The following is a 15,080-nucleotide window of genomic DNA, read 5'->3' as shown; positions in this document are numbered from 1 at the left end:
GCTCTTGCGCCTGTCCAGGCACTGCCAATCGAGCGCGGAGTCCCGCCGCTCCGCTAGTCCCGGCTAGTCGCCAGCCGAACGCCGGCCTAGTCTCGCCGGAAACCTGACACCAGCCGCGTGTGTCGGCGACGCGGGCTGCGCCTGCGCGTCCGGGGAGAGGGTGACCCCAGGGAGAGCCGGGTCCGTCGCGGGGACCGGGTAGAGAGCCCCGTCGGAGTGCACTGCGCCGGACGCTTCAAGTGAGTTCCTGTGTGATCCTCGCAGGAACCCCGGGACCCGGGCAGACACGCCATAGGGGAAGGAAGTGCCCGAACCAGGATTGGAGCCAGGGGCGTCCGAGGAGGGAAACTGAGGCTTCCAAAGTCTGTGTGGAGAGGGGTCGGCGTTGGCCTGAGGGTCCGGGTGGGCGTCTGAGGAGGGGCGGGTCCCTCCGAGGAAGGACGGCCGCAGCGTGTCTCTAATTCAGGGTTTTTTCTTTTCTCACTCGGTGGCCCAGGCTGGAGGACAGTGGTACTATCATAGCTCACTGCAGCTTCAACTTCTCAGGCTCAAGCGATCCTCCCACCTCAGCCTCTTGAGTAGCTGCACCACCACGCTTGGCTCATTTTTAAATTTTTATTTTTAATTTTTGTGGAGATGGGGGCCTTGCTATGTTGCCCAGGCTGGTCTTGAACTCCTAGCCTCAAGGCCCAAGCGATCCTCTCGCCTGGGCCTCCCAAAGTGCTGGGATTACAGGCATGAGCCGCTGTACAGTCTCATTCAGGGTTTTCTAACCAGGGCGGGGTAATGAAATTGTATAGGAACAAAATGACACCCCGTTATTTTCTCTGTGAAATTTAGCATTTCCTTTCCCCATTGCTGGAGCAGCCTTAGCAGTGCCTGAAACTGTGTCATAATTTCTAGTGGGGGTGAGTGTAAATGATAGTTCCAGATAAGAGTTTATTCAGGGCCAGGCATGATGGCTCACACCTGTCACTCCAGCACTTTGGGAGGCTGAGGCGGGAGGATCACTTGAGGTCAGGAGTTCGAGACCAGCCTGGACAGCATGGCAAAACCCCATCTCTACTAAAAATATAAAAATTAGTCGGGAGTGTTGGTGCGTGCCTGTAATCCCAGCTACTCGGGAGGCTGAGGCATGAGCATCGCTTGAACCCGGGAGGCAGAGGTTGCATTGAACCGAGATGGCACCACCCCACTCCAGCCTGGCGACAGAGTGAGACTCAATAAAAAAACAGTTTGTGCAGCAACTACAAGGTGGTATCTTAAGCTGTCACTTACATTCATTACTGCTTTGAAATTATTGTAGGGTCTTGTTATTTAATGCATTGAAAATAAGCATCTATGCTAGTATAGCAGAAATTTGTTTTTAAAGCATTTTGATGCCATTTCAATATCATTGCTTTTTGTTTTGTAATTCCGTGTATTGTAATTAATGCACATAAGGCAGGGCACGGAGGCTTACGCCTGCAATCCCAACACTTTGGGAGGCCAAGGCTGGAGGATTGCTTGAGGCCAGGAGTACTAGACCAGCCTGGCAACATAGGGAGACTACATCTCTACAAAAAATTAGCTGGGTATGGTGTTGTGCACCAGTAGTGCTAGTTAATTGGGAGGCTGAGGTAGGAGGATCACTTGAACCCAGGAGTTGGAGGTTGCAGTGATTGTACGTTTGCCACTGTGCCATCGCACTCCAGCCTAGGAAACATGAAGACCCCATTCCAAAAAAAAGAAAATTACATAAACACCATGCTTGGAAGAAGGAGTGGCAGGGCTTGCCAGATGCAGAATGATAAAGGCCCCCTGCACTAGTTTCACAAAGGTGCTGGTCAGGAGAGTCTGTCCATACATTACATGGACCTGAGTTCAAAGCCAGCCCAGCACAAACTGGCCAGTCTCACCCACTGCACTGCTGCAGGACCCCAGCAAGTCTCTCCCCTTGCTGGGCCTAGTTTTTTGTTTGTTGTTATTGTTGGGTTTTTTGAGACGGAGTCTTGCTGTGGTGCTTAGGCTGGAGTACAATGGCGCTATCTTGGCTCACTGCAACCTCTGCCTCCCACGTTCAAGTGATTCTCCTGTCTCAGCCTCCCGAGTAGCTGGGATTACAGGGACATGCTGTCACGCCCAGCTAATTGTTGTATTTTTAGTAGAGATGGGGTTCACCATGTCAGGCTGGTCTCGAACTCCTGACCTCAGGTGATCCGCCCACCTTGGCCTCCCAAAATTCCTGGATTACAGGTGTGAGCCACCGCTCCTGGCCTGCTGGGCCTAGTTTTTAATCTGTTCAATCTGCCATCACTTGTGAGACTTTTCCAATGGCAACCTTCTAATATAACCAGACTTCAAAATATTTTAGGCTGGGCATGGTGGCTCATTCCTGTAATCCCAGTGCTTTGGGAGGTCAAGGTGAGAGGATTGCTTGAGTCCAGGAGTTCAAGACCAGCCTGGGCACATAGCAAGACCCCCATGTCGACCAAAAAATAAAATTAGTCAGGCGTGGTGGCACGCACCTGTCGTTCCAGCTACTCAGGAGGCTGAAATGGGAGGATTGCTTGAGCACAGGAGGGTGAGGCTGCAGTGAGCTATGTCTGACCTGAACCTAGGCTTTCTAACCTCTGGGCCCATACTTCTTATTTTATTTATTATTATTTTTTCTGATACAGAGTCTCACTATGTCCTCAGGCTGCAGTGCAGTGGCATGATCTCAGTTCACTGCAAGCTCAGTCTCCTAGGTTCAAGTGATTCTCCTCCCTCAGTCTCCTGAGTAGCTGGGATTAGACATGTAGCACCACATCCAGCTCATTTTTTTGTATTTTTAGTAGAGATGGGGTTTCGCCCGTCTGGTCTTGAACTGATCCGCCCGCCTGGGCCTCCCAAAGTGCTGGGAGTACAGGCATGAGCCACCGTTCCTGGCCTGTTCTTTTGTTTATTTGGTTTGGTTTTGTATTTTTGAGACAGAGTCTCACTCTGTCACCCAGGCTGGAGTATGGTGGCGCAATCTCAGCTCACTGCAAGCTCCATCTCCCGGTTTCCAGTGATTCTCCTGCCTCAGCCTCCTGAGTAGCTGGGATTACAGGCGCACACCACCACGCCTGGCTAATTTTTGTATTTTTCATAGCGACAGGGTTTCACCATGTTGTCCAGGCTGGTCTCAAACTCCTGACCTCAAGTGATATGATGTCCTCGACCTCCCAAAATCCTGGGATTACAGGCATGAGCCATTGCGCCCAGCCTGGGCCCATACTTCTAAGCACTTCTTTCTTTCTGCCTTTTGTGACTAGTAACTGAGTTGACTCTCTTACTTTTCCTGATATATTCCAGGCCCTGGAGGGACAGAAAAGCCAGAAATGGACCTCTTGAGACTCGCTAGACTGTTCTCCAGGGCCCACCCCATGGGACTGTTCATCCTGCAACACCTGGACCCCTGTAGCGCCAGGTGGGCGGGAGGCAGGGAGGGGCTGATGCGGCCAGTGTGGGCAGCCTTCAGCAGCTCCTCCTCTCAGCTGCCCCTCGGCCAGGAGCACCCGGAGAACACGGGCAGCCTGGGCTCTGACCCGAGCCACTCCAACTCCACGGCCACGCAGGAAGAAGACGAGGAGGAGAATTTTGGGACTCTCTCTGACAAATACTCCTCCCGGAGACTATTCCGCAAATCCACAGCCGAGTTCCATAACCTGCAGTTCAGGGAACAGAGAGAGGAGCAAAGGGAACCGGAGCCCAAATTATGGCGAGGCCGGAGAAACACCCCGTATTGGTACTTCTTGCAGTGCAAACGCCTGATCAAGGAAGGGAAGGTGAGGGATGCTTTGGGTTCTATGGCTCCTGATTTCTTACCCTTGGCGGCTCAGTGTTTTGCAAGGGGTCGCCTGATCTTCCCAGCCTCTAAGTTTTGGGCCTACCCTGTGAACTGCCAGCCTTATGGCTGTAAGTATCACTGCCCTTTGCCAACCTCCGCCACAGTTTTATTTTATTGTATTTTTTTTTTTTTTTCTAGAGATGGAGGTTGCACTGAGCTGATCTTACCACTGGACTCCAGCCTGAGTCACAGAGCAAGAATCTGTCTCAAAAAACAAGGAAAAGTGAATCCTCCACACCCTTCTGGCACTCCCTGCTTTACATTTTTTTTTTTTTATTATTAAGACAGGATCTCACTCTGTCGCCCAGGCTGGAGTGCAGTGGCGCGATCTTGGCTCACTGCAGCCTCTGCCTCCTGGGGAATTCAAGCGATTCTCCTGCCTCAACATCCTGAGTAGCTGAGATTACAGGCGTGTGCCACCACGCCTGGCCGATTTTTGTATTTTTAGTAGAGATGGGGTTTCTCCATGTTGGCCAGGCTAGTCTCAAACTCCAGACCTCAGGTGATCTGCCCGCCTTGGTCTCCCGAAATGCTGGGACTACAAGCATGAGCCATTACACCTGGCCCCTGCTTTAGTTTTGTTTGTAGCACCTGTCATCACTTGATACGTTGTATGTCTTTCTTATCCCATTTCATGTCTGTCTTTTTTTTTTTTTTTTTTGAGACAGAGTCTTGCTCTGTCACTCACGCCGGAGTGCAGTAGTGCAATCTCAGCTCACCGTAGCCTCTGCCTCCCAGGTTCAAGCAATTCTCCTGCTTTAGCCTTCCAAGTAGCTGGGATTACAGCTGCACGCCACCATACTTGGCTAATTTTTGTATTTTTAGTAGAGACAGGGTTTCACCATGTCGGCCAGGCTGGTCTCGAACTCCTGACCTTGTGATCTGCCTGCTTCAGCCTCCCAAAGTGCTGGGGTTACAGATGTGAGCCACTGCGCCCGACCTCATGTCTGACTTTCCACACCAGAACATGAGCTCCAAGAAGGAGCTCCCTCTCGTTCCCAGCTATATCTGCAGTGGATAGACCTTGTCTGGCTCACTGAAGCACTCAGTAATTATTGTTTGAATGAACAGATGAAAATAATGAAGGAATAAAGGAACGAACTGAGGCTTCACCGGCGAAATGTTGTGAGGGGAGGGATGAGGCAGAGACAGCCGGGTGCCCAGGGGGTTTGCAGTCACCCAGGGCCACCGTCCTGCACTGTCTCAGGAGGGTCCCTCAGCCTCAGCCTCCCTCTCTCTGCCGAGGGTGTCTGGGGCTGTTCTGAGCCCCTGCCCTGTTGCCTCTTCCCTGCAGCTGGTCGAAGCCCTGGACCTGTTTGAGAGGCAGATGCTGAAGGAGGAGCGACTGCAGCCCACGGAGAGCAACTACACGGTGCTCATCGGGGGCTGTGGGCGGGTCGGCTACCTGAAGAAGGCCTTCAAGCTCTACAACCAGGTGCGTGTGAGCGCGGGGCAGCAGGGGCAAGGCTCTGAAAAGCTGGGGGCGGATCCCGAGTGTGCCGCTTGCTAGCGCTTTATACTGGGCAGGTGACTTCACCTCCCTGGCCTCAGTCACCCCCTTAAAATGATGGTGATTGTGGGTGATAAACGAGATGACATCGAGAGCCCTTTAGCACCTGCCTGGACTGCAGCGGTCCCCATGTTCCCTTTCTTTTTCCCTTCAAAAAAAAAAGAGAGAGGTAGCCTCACTCTGTCACCTAGGCTGGAGTGCAATCATAGCTCACTGCAGCCCCCAACTCCTTGGCTCAAGAGTTCCTCCTGCCTCAGCCTCGTCAGTAGCTGTGAGTACAGGTGTGTAGTACCATATCTGTCTAATTTTTAAATTTTTTGTAGAGGTGGGATTGTGCTGTGTTGTCCAGGCCGGTCTCTAACCCCGACCACCCGCCTCGGCCTCCCAAAGTGCTGGGATTACAGGCCACAGCCCAGCCACTGCATCTGCGCCTCTTTTTTTTTTTTTTTCCCTGGAGACAGAGTCTCGCTCTGTCGTCCAGGCTAGGGTACAGTGGTGTGACCTCGGCTCACTGGAACCTCTGCCTCCTGGGCTCAAGCGATTCTCATGCCTCGGCCTCCTGAGTAGCTGGGACTACAGGCGCACATGCCACCATGCCCGGCTCATTTTTTTGTATTTTTAGTAGAGATAGCATTTCACCTTGTTGACCAGGCTGGTTTTGAACTCCTGATCTCAAGTGATCCACCCACCTTGGCCTCTCAAAGTGCTGGGATTACAGGCGTGAGCCACTGCGCCCAGCCCATTACATCCACTTTAAAAAACTGTTAGTTTTGGCCGGTTGCTGTGGCTCATGCCTGTAATCCCACCACTTTGGGAGGCCAAAGTGGGCAGATCATGAGGTCAAGAGATTGAGACCATCCTGGCCAACATGATGAAACCCTGTCTTTACTGAAAATACAGAAATTAACCGGGCATGGTGGCGCACACCCATAGTCCCAGCTACTCGGGAGGCTGAGGCAGGAGAATCACTTGAACCCAGGAGGTAGAGGTTGTAGTGAGCTGAGATCATGCCACTGTACTCCAGCCTAGCGACAGACTGAGACTCCATCTCCAAAAAAAAGAAAAAAGATTATTTTTATTGTTTTTATTTATTTTATTTTATTTTATTATTTTTTTGAGACGGAAGTCTTGGCTCTGTCAGCCTGGCTGGAGGGCAGTGGCACAACCTCGGCTCACTGCAACCTCCACCTGCCAGGTTCAAGCAATTCTCCTGACTCAGCCTCCCGAGTAGCTGGGATTACAGGCGCCCACCACCACACCTGGCTAAATTTTTTGTGTGTTTTGTAGAAGACGGGGTTTTGCCATGTTGGCTGGGCTGGTCTTGAACTCCTGACCTCAGGTGATCTGCCCCCCGCCCCCAGCCTTCCAAAGTGCTGGGATTATAGGTGTGAGCCACAGCACCCAGCCTTGTTACTGTTTTTGGTGACTCACCTGCAGTATGTCTGCCTTCTTGAGTGTCAGCTCAGTAAGGACAGGCTGTGCCCGCTCTGCTAACCCCAGGGCTGGTGCCAGGCGGGTAGCGAGTTGTCAGTGCACCTCTGTGGAGTGCAGCAAGACACACAAAGCCTACATCATCCTCAAAGTAGGGACTGCCATCTTTGCTTTTCAGAGAAGGAAACTGAGGCACAGAGAGATGAAGGGACATGTCCAAGGCCACCCCACTTGAATGCACCGGGTCTGAGATTTGAGCCCCAAATGGCCTGACTCTAGCAGGGTTCTTTCTGCCACTGAGCCGCCTGTCACCTGCCCTCGACCACATGGCCCTTCTCTGGGCAATAGCGAGTGCTAGGCTTCACCAGGGATTGTCAACTCTAAGCACCTGCCCTAGTCCCCCAGAGGCTCAATAAGCTGAGTGTCGCTCACCTCCGGGGCTTGTGACTCACCAGATGAGGTGGCCCTGAGAATGTGCATTGTGCCAGTGGTTCGGGGCCTCCCCTAGAGCACTGCAGTGCACCCTCCCACTTGCCACAGGCATCCCCGGTTTCAAGGTGATGGTGTCATCCCCATTTTCACACGGAAGCGTGAACTTGTCCAGGAACCCTCAGGTAGTAAGCACTATAGCCCCTTTTCCCCTTGGCTGGGTGGCCTGAAGGTGGGGACATCAGGAAGACCTTGCTGCCAGGACCCCAGGCCTGGAGTGGGCTGACAAGTGCCCAGGGCAGGATAACTTCTGTTTGGTACATATCAGGGTGTGGGCTCAGTTTTCAGAGTCCCTTCAATGTGTCTGAGTTTGGAGAGCTGGGCTCTGATGTGTCCCATGGCTCTGCCTTAGAGCCTGGCCTGGTGTATGCAGTAACGGGGTCCTCTCCAGCCTCAGCCTCCTCTGGGGCGGCTGCTCACCTGTGTGTCCAGCTGATCCCGGGCCACCACTGAGCTGCTTCCATCTCCACAGATGAAAAAGCGGGACCTGGAGCCCTCAGACGCCACCTACACGGCCCTGTTCAACGTCTGTGCCGAGTCCCCCTGGAAGGACTCAGCTCTGCAGAGTGCCCTGAAACTCCGGCAGCAGCTTCAGGCCAAAAACTTCGAGCTCAACTTGAAAACGTACCACGCGCTGCTGAAGATGGCTGCCAAGTGTGCAGACCTTAGGATGTGCCTTGATGTGTTCAAGGTGGGGGGCTTCACCTGCCAGCCTGCTCCCCGTTGTGGGGCTGGTCTCATGTGGCGGGGGCGGGGCTGTGGTGTCTGTCTCTCCTCATGCAGGAAGGCTCAGGGAGGGTGAGACGGCCTGTATTGGGCACTGGGGTTCACAGACGGATCTGATGAGACCCTGCTGGAGGTTGTGTGTGCTGCTGTGTGCTGTGTCCTGCTTTGTGCACTCGAGGGACGGCTTCCTGGAAGAGGCGTCCTCTATCCGAGTGTAGAGACAGGGTCTTGTTATGTTGCCCAGGCTGGTCTCAAAACTCCTGGCCTCAAGTGATCCTCCTGCCTTGGCCTCCCAGTGTGCTAGGATGACAGACATGAGCCAGCATACCCAGCCTGTTGCAGGTTCTCAATGGGACCTGTTTGTTCCCTCCCCCAGGAAATCATCCACAAAGGCCACATTGTCACAGAGGAGACTTTTAGTTTCCTGCTCATGGGCTGCATCCAAGACAAGAAGACAGGCTTCCGGTACGCCCTCCAGGTATGTCCCTCCCACCCCACCTTCCTGCCCTGCTTCCCTGGCGCAAGAGGTGCAAAATGGTGATCCTGTGAGCACCCATGATGGTCCTGTGCTGAGTGTTTTTATATTTGTGCTCTTTTCTGAAAACCCGGTAGCCATTGTAGCCTCCGTTCTACAGATGGCAGGGAGAGGAGGCCCTTAGAGGCGGAATGAGGGCAGCCCCCGCCTCTCCCACCCTGCTTTGCAGTAGGCTCAGCCCCTCTAAACTCACCTTCCCTGAAAGCCTGCCGCACACTCACCTGGGCACTTGTTCAACCCTCCAACAGCCCGCTAGCACTTCTGCAGGTGCAACCGTGGAGTCATTCATTCATTCATTTATTTTGAGATGGAGTCTCACTCTCGCCCAGGCTGGAGTGCAATGGCACGATCTCGGCCTCCTGCAACCTCCGCCTCCTGAGTTCAAGTGGTACTCCTGCCTCAGCCTCCCGAGTAGCTGGGATTATAGGCGCACGCCACCAGGCCCAGCTAATTTTGTATTTTTAGTAGAGACAGGGTTTCACCATGTTCACCAGGCTGGTCTTGAACTCCTGGCCTCATGTGATCTGCCTGCGTGGGCCTCCCAAAGTGCTGGGATTATAGACGTGAACCACAGCTCCTGGCTGGAAAGCTTTTTTTAAAATTATTTATTTATTTTTTTTGAGACAGAGTCTTGCTTTGTCGCCCAGGCTTGAGTGCAGTGGCGCGATCTCGGCTCACTGCAAGCTCCTCCTCCCAGGTTCATGCCATTCTCCTGCCTCAGCCTCCCAAGTAGCTGGGACTACAGGCGCCCGCCATCACGCACGGCTAATTTTTTGTATTTTTAGTAGAGACAGGGTTTCACCATGTTAGCCAGGATGGTCTCGATCTCATGATCTGATCGAGATCTCATGATCTGCTCGCCTCGGCCTCCCAAAGTGCTGAAGTTACAGACATGAGCCACCATGTCTGGCCTATTTTTTTGAGGCAGCTCTTGCTATGTTGCCCGGTCTTGCCTGGAACTCCTGGTCTGAAGGGATCCTCCCATCTAAAACTCCCAGGACACTGGGATTCCGGGTGCGAACCCTGCGCCCAGCTGCTGAACGGGAGCACTGAGCTGACGTTTGTCTCTTCTCTGGCAGGTGTGGCGGCTGATGCTGAGTCTGGGGCTACAGCCGAGCCGGGACAGCTATAACCTGCTGTTGGCAGCAGCTCGGGACTGTGGCCTAGGGGACCCTCAGGTGGCCTCAGAGCTGCTTCTGAAGCCCAGTGAGGAGGCAACCCTGCTTCAGTCCCCAGTGGGCAGGCAGCGGCCAAGGAGGACAGCCCAGGCCAAAGCAGGCAACCGCATGTCAGCCATGCTGCACGTGGAGGCCCTGGAGAGGCAGCTGTTTCTGGAACCTTCTCAGGCACTTGGGCCTCCAGAGCCTCAGGAAGCCGGAGTGCCCGGCAAGGCCCAGCCAGAGGTAGAAACCAAGGCAGAGCCCAGCCACATAGCGGCCCTGCCCCCTGTGGCCCTGAAGCCACCTCCCGTGGAGCTGGAAGTCAATCTCCTGACCCCTGGGGCCATTCCCCCGACCATGGTCTCCTTTGGAACAGTGAGCACCCCAGCTGACCGGCTGGCCTTGATAGGGGGCCTGGAGGGCTTCCTGAGCAAGATGGCAGAGCACAGGCAGCAGCCCGACATCAGGACCCTCACGCTACTGGCCGAGGTGGTGGAGTCCGGGAGTCCTGCGGAGTCCTTGCTGCTGGCCCTCCTGGACGAACACCGGGTGGAGGCCGACCTGACATTCTTTAACACGCTGGTGAGAAAGAAGAGCAAGCTGGGAGACCTGGAGGGGGCCAAGGCGCTGTTGCCAGTCCTGGCGAAGAGGGGCCTCATCCCCAACCTGCAGACGTTCTGCAACCTGGCCATTGGGTGCCACAGGCCGAAGGATGGTCTGCAACTGCTCACAGACATGAAGGTGAGTGGACCTGGGCCTGGGCAGGACGTCCATGGTCCTGAGGGCACTCTGCAGCTCAGGAGGGAAGTTTGGGGGAGCAGGGGTCCTCTAAGCCCCCCACTTGGAGAAGATGAACTGTGCATAGGGGCAAAGAGAGTGGGGTTGATAAGCTTCTGGTGTAGAATGGTGTTCGGTCCCATTTTGGGGGAAGCAGACCCTGGCGAGTGCGTCAGGGCTGGACATAGAGATGCACGGATGTTCCCGTCTGGAAGAAGGTGGCCGTGGGGTGACACTGAGGGCTGGGGACAGGCCTCGGCCCCAACACTCTAGAGGTATGGCAGGGATTCTCAGAATTCCTGGGCAGCCGTGGGTGGTTTTCAAAGCCCCCGAGATCTGCTGTGCCTCCCACCTAGCCCCCATTGGAAGTGCTGCGTGGATTTCATCCGACCACAGCAGAGGCTGCATCCTGCCTTGTCGGGGTCCCCCAGGTCCATCACCCTCTGGCTGTTTTCCTGGACCCTGCCGGGCTCACCTAGCCAAGACTCACGGTTTTCTAGGCTGACCACCACCTGGTGACCACGCATCACGGGGAAACCCCCCGCAGGGAGCGAGGAGGTGGTGTCTCCCGCATCATTTTCCGCCCGAGTCAGTCGGTGTCTGAGAGCAGCACGGGCATCCTTTTCCACAGCTTCTTTAGGGCTGAGCAGAGGGCCTGGGCTTGGCTTTCCTGCTGGAGAGGGACATTCAGCCCATCGTTGCTGCCGGGTTTGCCTTGCTGGCCGTGGCCGCTGGTCCCAGGAGCCAGCTTGATTGACAGAGGGTGGGAGCTGCTGGGTCCCAATGGCTGCCATCATCTTGCTGATTCTATGATGTCCCTGTGTTCTAGAAGTCCCAGGTGACCCCCAACACTCACATCTACAGCGCCCTCATCAACGCAGCCGTCAGGAAGCTGGACTACACCTATCTCATCAACATCTTGAAGGACATGAAGCAGAACAGGGTCCCGGTGAACGAAGTGGTCATCCGCCAGCTGGAGTTTGCAGCCCAGTACCCTCCCACCTTTGACCGGGTGTGTGCCCCAAGCTCAAGCTCATCAGCTCCTTCACCATTTCTAACCGCCCCACCACCCAACCCTGGTTCTGGCCCTTGGGATTGTGTTCTCATACTTGAAACTGTCCAGCAGCTTCTTTTTTTTTGAGACGGAGTCTCAGTCTGTTGCCCAGGCTGGAGTGCAGTGGCGCGATCTCGGCTCACTGCAAGCTCCGCCGCCTCCCAGGTTCACGCCATTCTCCTGCCTCAGCCTCCCTAGAAGCTGGGACTACAGGCACCCGCCACCACACCCGGCTAATTTTTTTGTATTTTTAGTAGAGACGGGGTTTCACTGTGTTCGCCAGGATGGTCTTGATCTCCTGACCTCGTGATCCGCCCGCCTCGGCCTCCCAAAGTGCTGGGATTACAGGCGTGAGCCACCGCGCCCGGCCCCAGCAGCCTCTCTTAGGAGGAGTCCCCAAGTCTGTAGACCACAGCCTGAGTCCCTGTCCACATGGCTCATCTCATGTCTCAGGCCAGCCTTGCCTTTGCTGCCTCTGTCCATCCCAGTGGCCTTCTGTCAGTTCCAATGGCCACCAGCCTCTTGCCTGCCTCAGGGGATTGGTGTTCCTGCTGCCTTGGGTGACACCCACTTTCATGTGGTGGGCTCTTTCTCCTGGAGGTCTCTGCTTAAGTGGCCCTCAGAGATGCCCAGCTGGCTGCCACTCTGACCTGGGTTGAAAGTCTCCCCTCCCCCTGCTCTGTTCCTTTATGCCGTGTCCTACAGTCTCAGGTCACGTGCTCACAGGCAGCCCTGGCCTTCCTGTATCAGGCTTCTGGAGGCAGAGGCTGTCTGCCGTGCTCATCTGGGTCCCCAGCACCTGCACGTTGCCGGTTACTCCAAACAGGTTGTTGCTTGCTCAGGGACTGGACAGGCAGTGAAGTGGCGTTGTTATCTGGGGTGAATCACCGAGATTTGTTGTCTTACTCCATGGAAATCAAGGATGTGGACACATAAAGAGTAAGGTTAACAGTGGCTCACGCCTGTAATCCCAGCACTTTGGGAGGCCGAGGTGGGTAGATCACAAGGTCAGGAGATTTAGACCATCCTGGCCAACATGGTGAAACCCCATCTTTACTAAAAATACAAAAATTAGCTGGGCGTGGTGGCGCATGCCTGTAAATCCCAGCTACTCAGCTGAGGCAGGAGAATTGCTTGAACCAGCCGAGATTGTGCCACTGCACTCCAGCCTGGCTACAGAGCAAGATTCTGTCTCTTTTTTTTTTTTTTGAGACAGAGTCTCCCTCTGTCGCCCAGGCTGGAATGCAGTGGCAGGTTCTAGGCTCACTGCAGCCTCCACCTCCTGGGATCAAGCAATTCTCCTGCCTCAGCCTCCCAAGTAGCCAGGATTACAGGCGCCCGCCATAGCTAATTTTTGTATTTTTAGTAGAGACGGAGTTTCACCATGTTGGCCAGGCTGGTCTCGAACCCCTGACCTCGTGATCCACCCGCCTCGGCTTCCCAAAGTGCTGGGATTACAGGTGTGACCCACCACATCTGGTGACTCTGTCTCAAAAAAAAGAAAAAAGAAAAAAAAGAGTGAGGTTAAGGTTGGGCACTGTGGCTCACACCTGTAATCCCAGCACTTTGGGAGGCCAAGGCGGGTGGATCCCCTGAGGTCAGGAGTTCGAGACCAGCCTGACCAACGTGGTGAAACCCTGTCTCTACTAAAAATACAAAATTAGCTGGGTAGTGGCGGGCACCTGTAATCCCAGCTACTCAGGAGGCACAAGAATCACTTGAACCCAAGAGGCAGAGGTTGCAGTGAGCCAAGATCGCGCCACTGCACTCCAGCCTGGGTGATAGATGGAGACTCGGTCTCAAAAAAAGAAAAATAAAAAGAGGTTAAGAGCTGAAGTTCAATAGGCGGAAGAGAAGAGCTCTTGCCGGGTGCGGTGGCTCAAGCCTGTAATCCCAGCACTTTGGGAGGCTGAGGCGGGCAGATCATGAGGTCAGGAGATCGAGACCATCCTGGCTAACACGGTGAAACCCTGTCTCTAATATAAAAAATTAGCCGGGCGTGGTGGCAGGTGCCTGTAGTCCCAGCTGCTTGGGAGACTGAGGCAGGCAAATGGCATGAACCCAGGAGGTGGAGCTTGCAGTGAGCCGAAGTCGCACCACTGCACTCCAGCCTGGGCGACCCAGCGAGACTCCATCTCAAAAAAAAACCTCTCTGCAGAGAGAGGTGCCAGAGAAATGGGTTGCCGCTTCCACTGTGAAATGAAGAGGTTTTGTAGATGAGCTGGAGGAAGTGATGTCTGATTTACAAAGGACACAAAAGATTGGTTGGACCAGGTGTGCCATTTACATAGCTCGTATAAAAGCTGGCACCCCACCCTCACCTTTTATTATGCAGATGGGTTTCCAGTGCCATGTTGCCTGGTTCTTTACTTACACATGGCAACAAAAGAAGGGAAGATGGGGCCCCCATGTTGAACACACCTGGCTCCCGGGTAGCCTTTTTCTGTTGGCACAGCCGCCAGCATTTACCCCTGCGAGCTTCCAGCTTGCTTGTCTGTGTCTGCAGCTCGACTTTTCAGGCTGCTCTTTGTTAGAAAAGAAATGATTTGGGGGCCGCTTTTTATTAAAAGGGAAATTTCACCAAGGACTCTGTTGCCCTTACTATCTGCCCAAATAATTTCTTTCTGCCTCCTGTATCAGCAGGAGCAGGGCAGAGTCATGAAATCTGCTTTGTTACGACCACAGCCTCTTCCTGCTGTTCTGAGGATATCAGGCTCTGGGGGTTTGGCTTTTGGGTCCATCGAGTCACACTCTGTGCTGAGCACCTCCGGAGCATCCAGAGCCACTGTAGCTTGGAGCACAACCCGGATGGGACGGAGACAAGTAAATGGGCAGGGACGCACACAGCCAGAAGGTGCAGGGTCAGGAATGCCGTGCAGGTGTCACACCTGAATGCCATTTTGAGGGCTTCCTACAAATGGGTGGGACAGCAGTGGAGATTGTGCCTGGCTGAAGGCATAGCTGGGCATTTTTAAACTGTGTATCTGTGCTTTGAACTGTTGGTTGCGAGTCTTTTCTCATTGATTCCAGGGTGTTTATACACACACACACACACACAAATTCTGAGTACTGGTTTTTTGTTGATTACTTGTTGTGCATATCTTCCTAGTGGATTGTCTCTTCCTGCTGGCGTAGGGCTCACTAGGGGTTCAACTCCACAGTCACAAGACTATCACAGGCCTAAAGCGTATCGTATTTAAGTCACAGACAGATGTCCCCGACTTAAAGATGGTTCTACACAGGATTTTTCAACTTCGCAATAGTTTTATCAGGATGTCACTCTGTAAGGATCGACTTTGTGCAGGGTTAGTTTCTACTGAATGTATGTCACTTTTGCATAATTATGAAGTCAGGACCCTCTGCTGTGTTGCCAGCAATAGATGCATTTTCCTTTTGTTTTTATAGATGGAGTCTCACTGTGTCACCCAGGCTGGAGTGCAGTGACACGATCTTGGCTCACTGCCACCTCTGCCGCCGAAGTTCAGGCGATTTTCCTGCCTCAGCCTCCTGAGTAGCTGGGATTACAGGCACCTGCCACCACACCT

At 54.0% G+C, this 15,080-nt stretch overlaps 1 protein-coding gene across 1 annotated transcript in view; it reads left to right on the top strand.

Moving 5' to 3' along the window:
- The first annotated feature begins 3 nt into the window (after positions 1 to 3).
- Positions 4 to 15,080, top strand: part of LOC111526390 (pentatricopeptide repeat-containing protein 1, mitochondrial) — a 17,546-nt gene continuing 2,469 nt past the window's right edge. Inside the window, exons 1-7 of the mRNA XM_026447620.1 lie at positions 4 to 239; positions 3,319 to 3,791; positions 5,148 to 5,288; positions 7,756 to 7,974; positions 8,386 to 8,487; positions 9,624 to 10,445; positions 11,311 to 11,493. Of these exons, the coding sequence (XP_026303405.1) occupies positions 3,345 to 3,791; positions 5,148 to 5,288; positions 7,756 to 7,974; positions 8,386 to 8,487; positions 9,624 to 10,445; positions 11,311 to 11,493 (1,914 nt within the window). The 5' untranslated portion in view covers positions 4 to 239; positions 3,319 to 3,344. The remainder of the gene's footprint in view (positions 240 to 3,318; positions 3,792 to 5,147; positions 5,289 to 7,755; positions 7,975 to 8,385; positions 8,488 to 9,623; positions 10,446 to 11,310; positions 11,494 to 15,080) is intronic.

Source organism: Piliocolobus tephrosceles, chromosome 8 (genome assembly GCF_002776525.5).
Source record: "Piliocolobus tephrosceles isolate RC106 chromosome 8, ASM277652v3, whole genome shotgun sequence".
Lineage (NCBI taxonomy): Eukaryota > Metazoa > Chordata > Mammalia > Primates > Cercopithecidae > Piliocolobus > Piliocolobus tephrosceles.
This window is presented reverse-complemented; position numbering and strand designations above follow the sequence as displayed.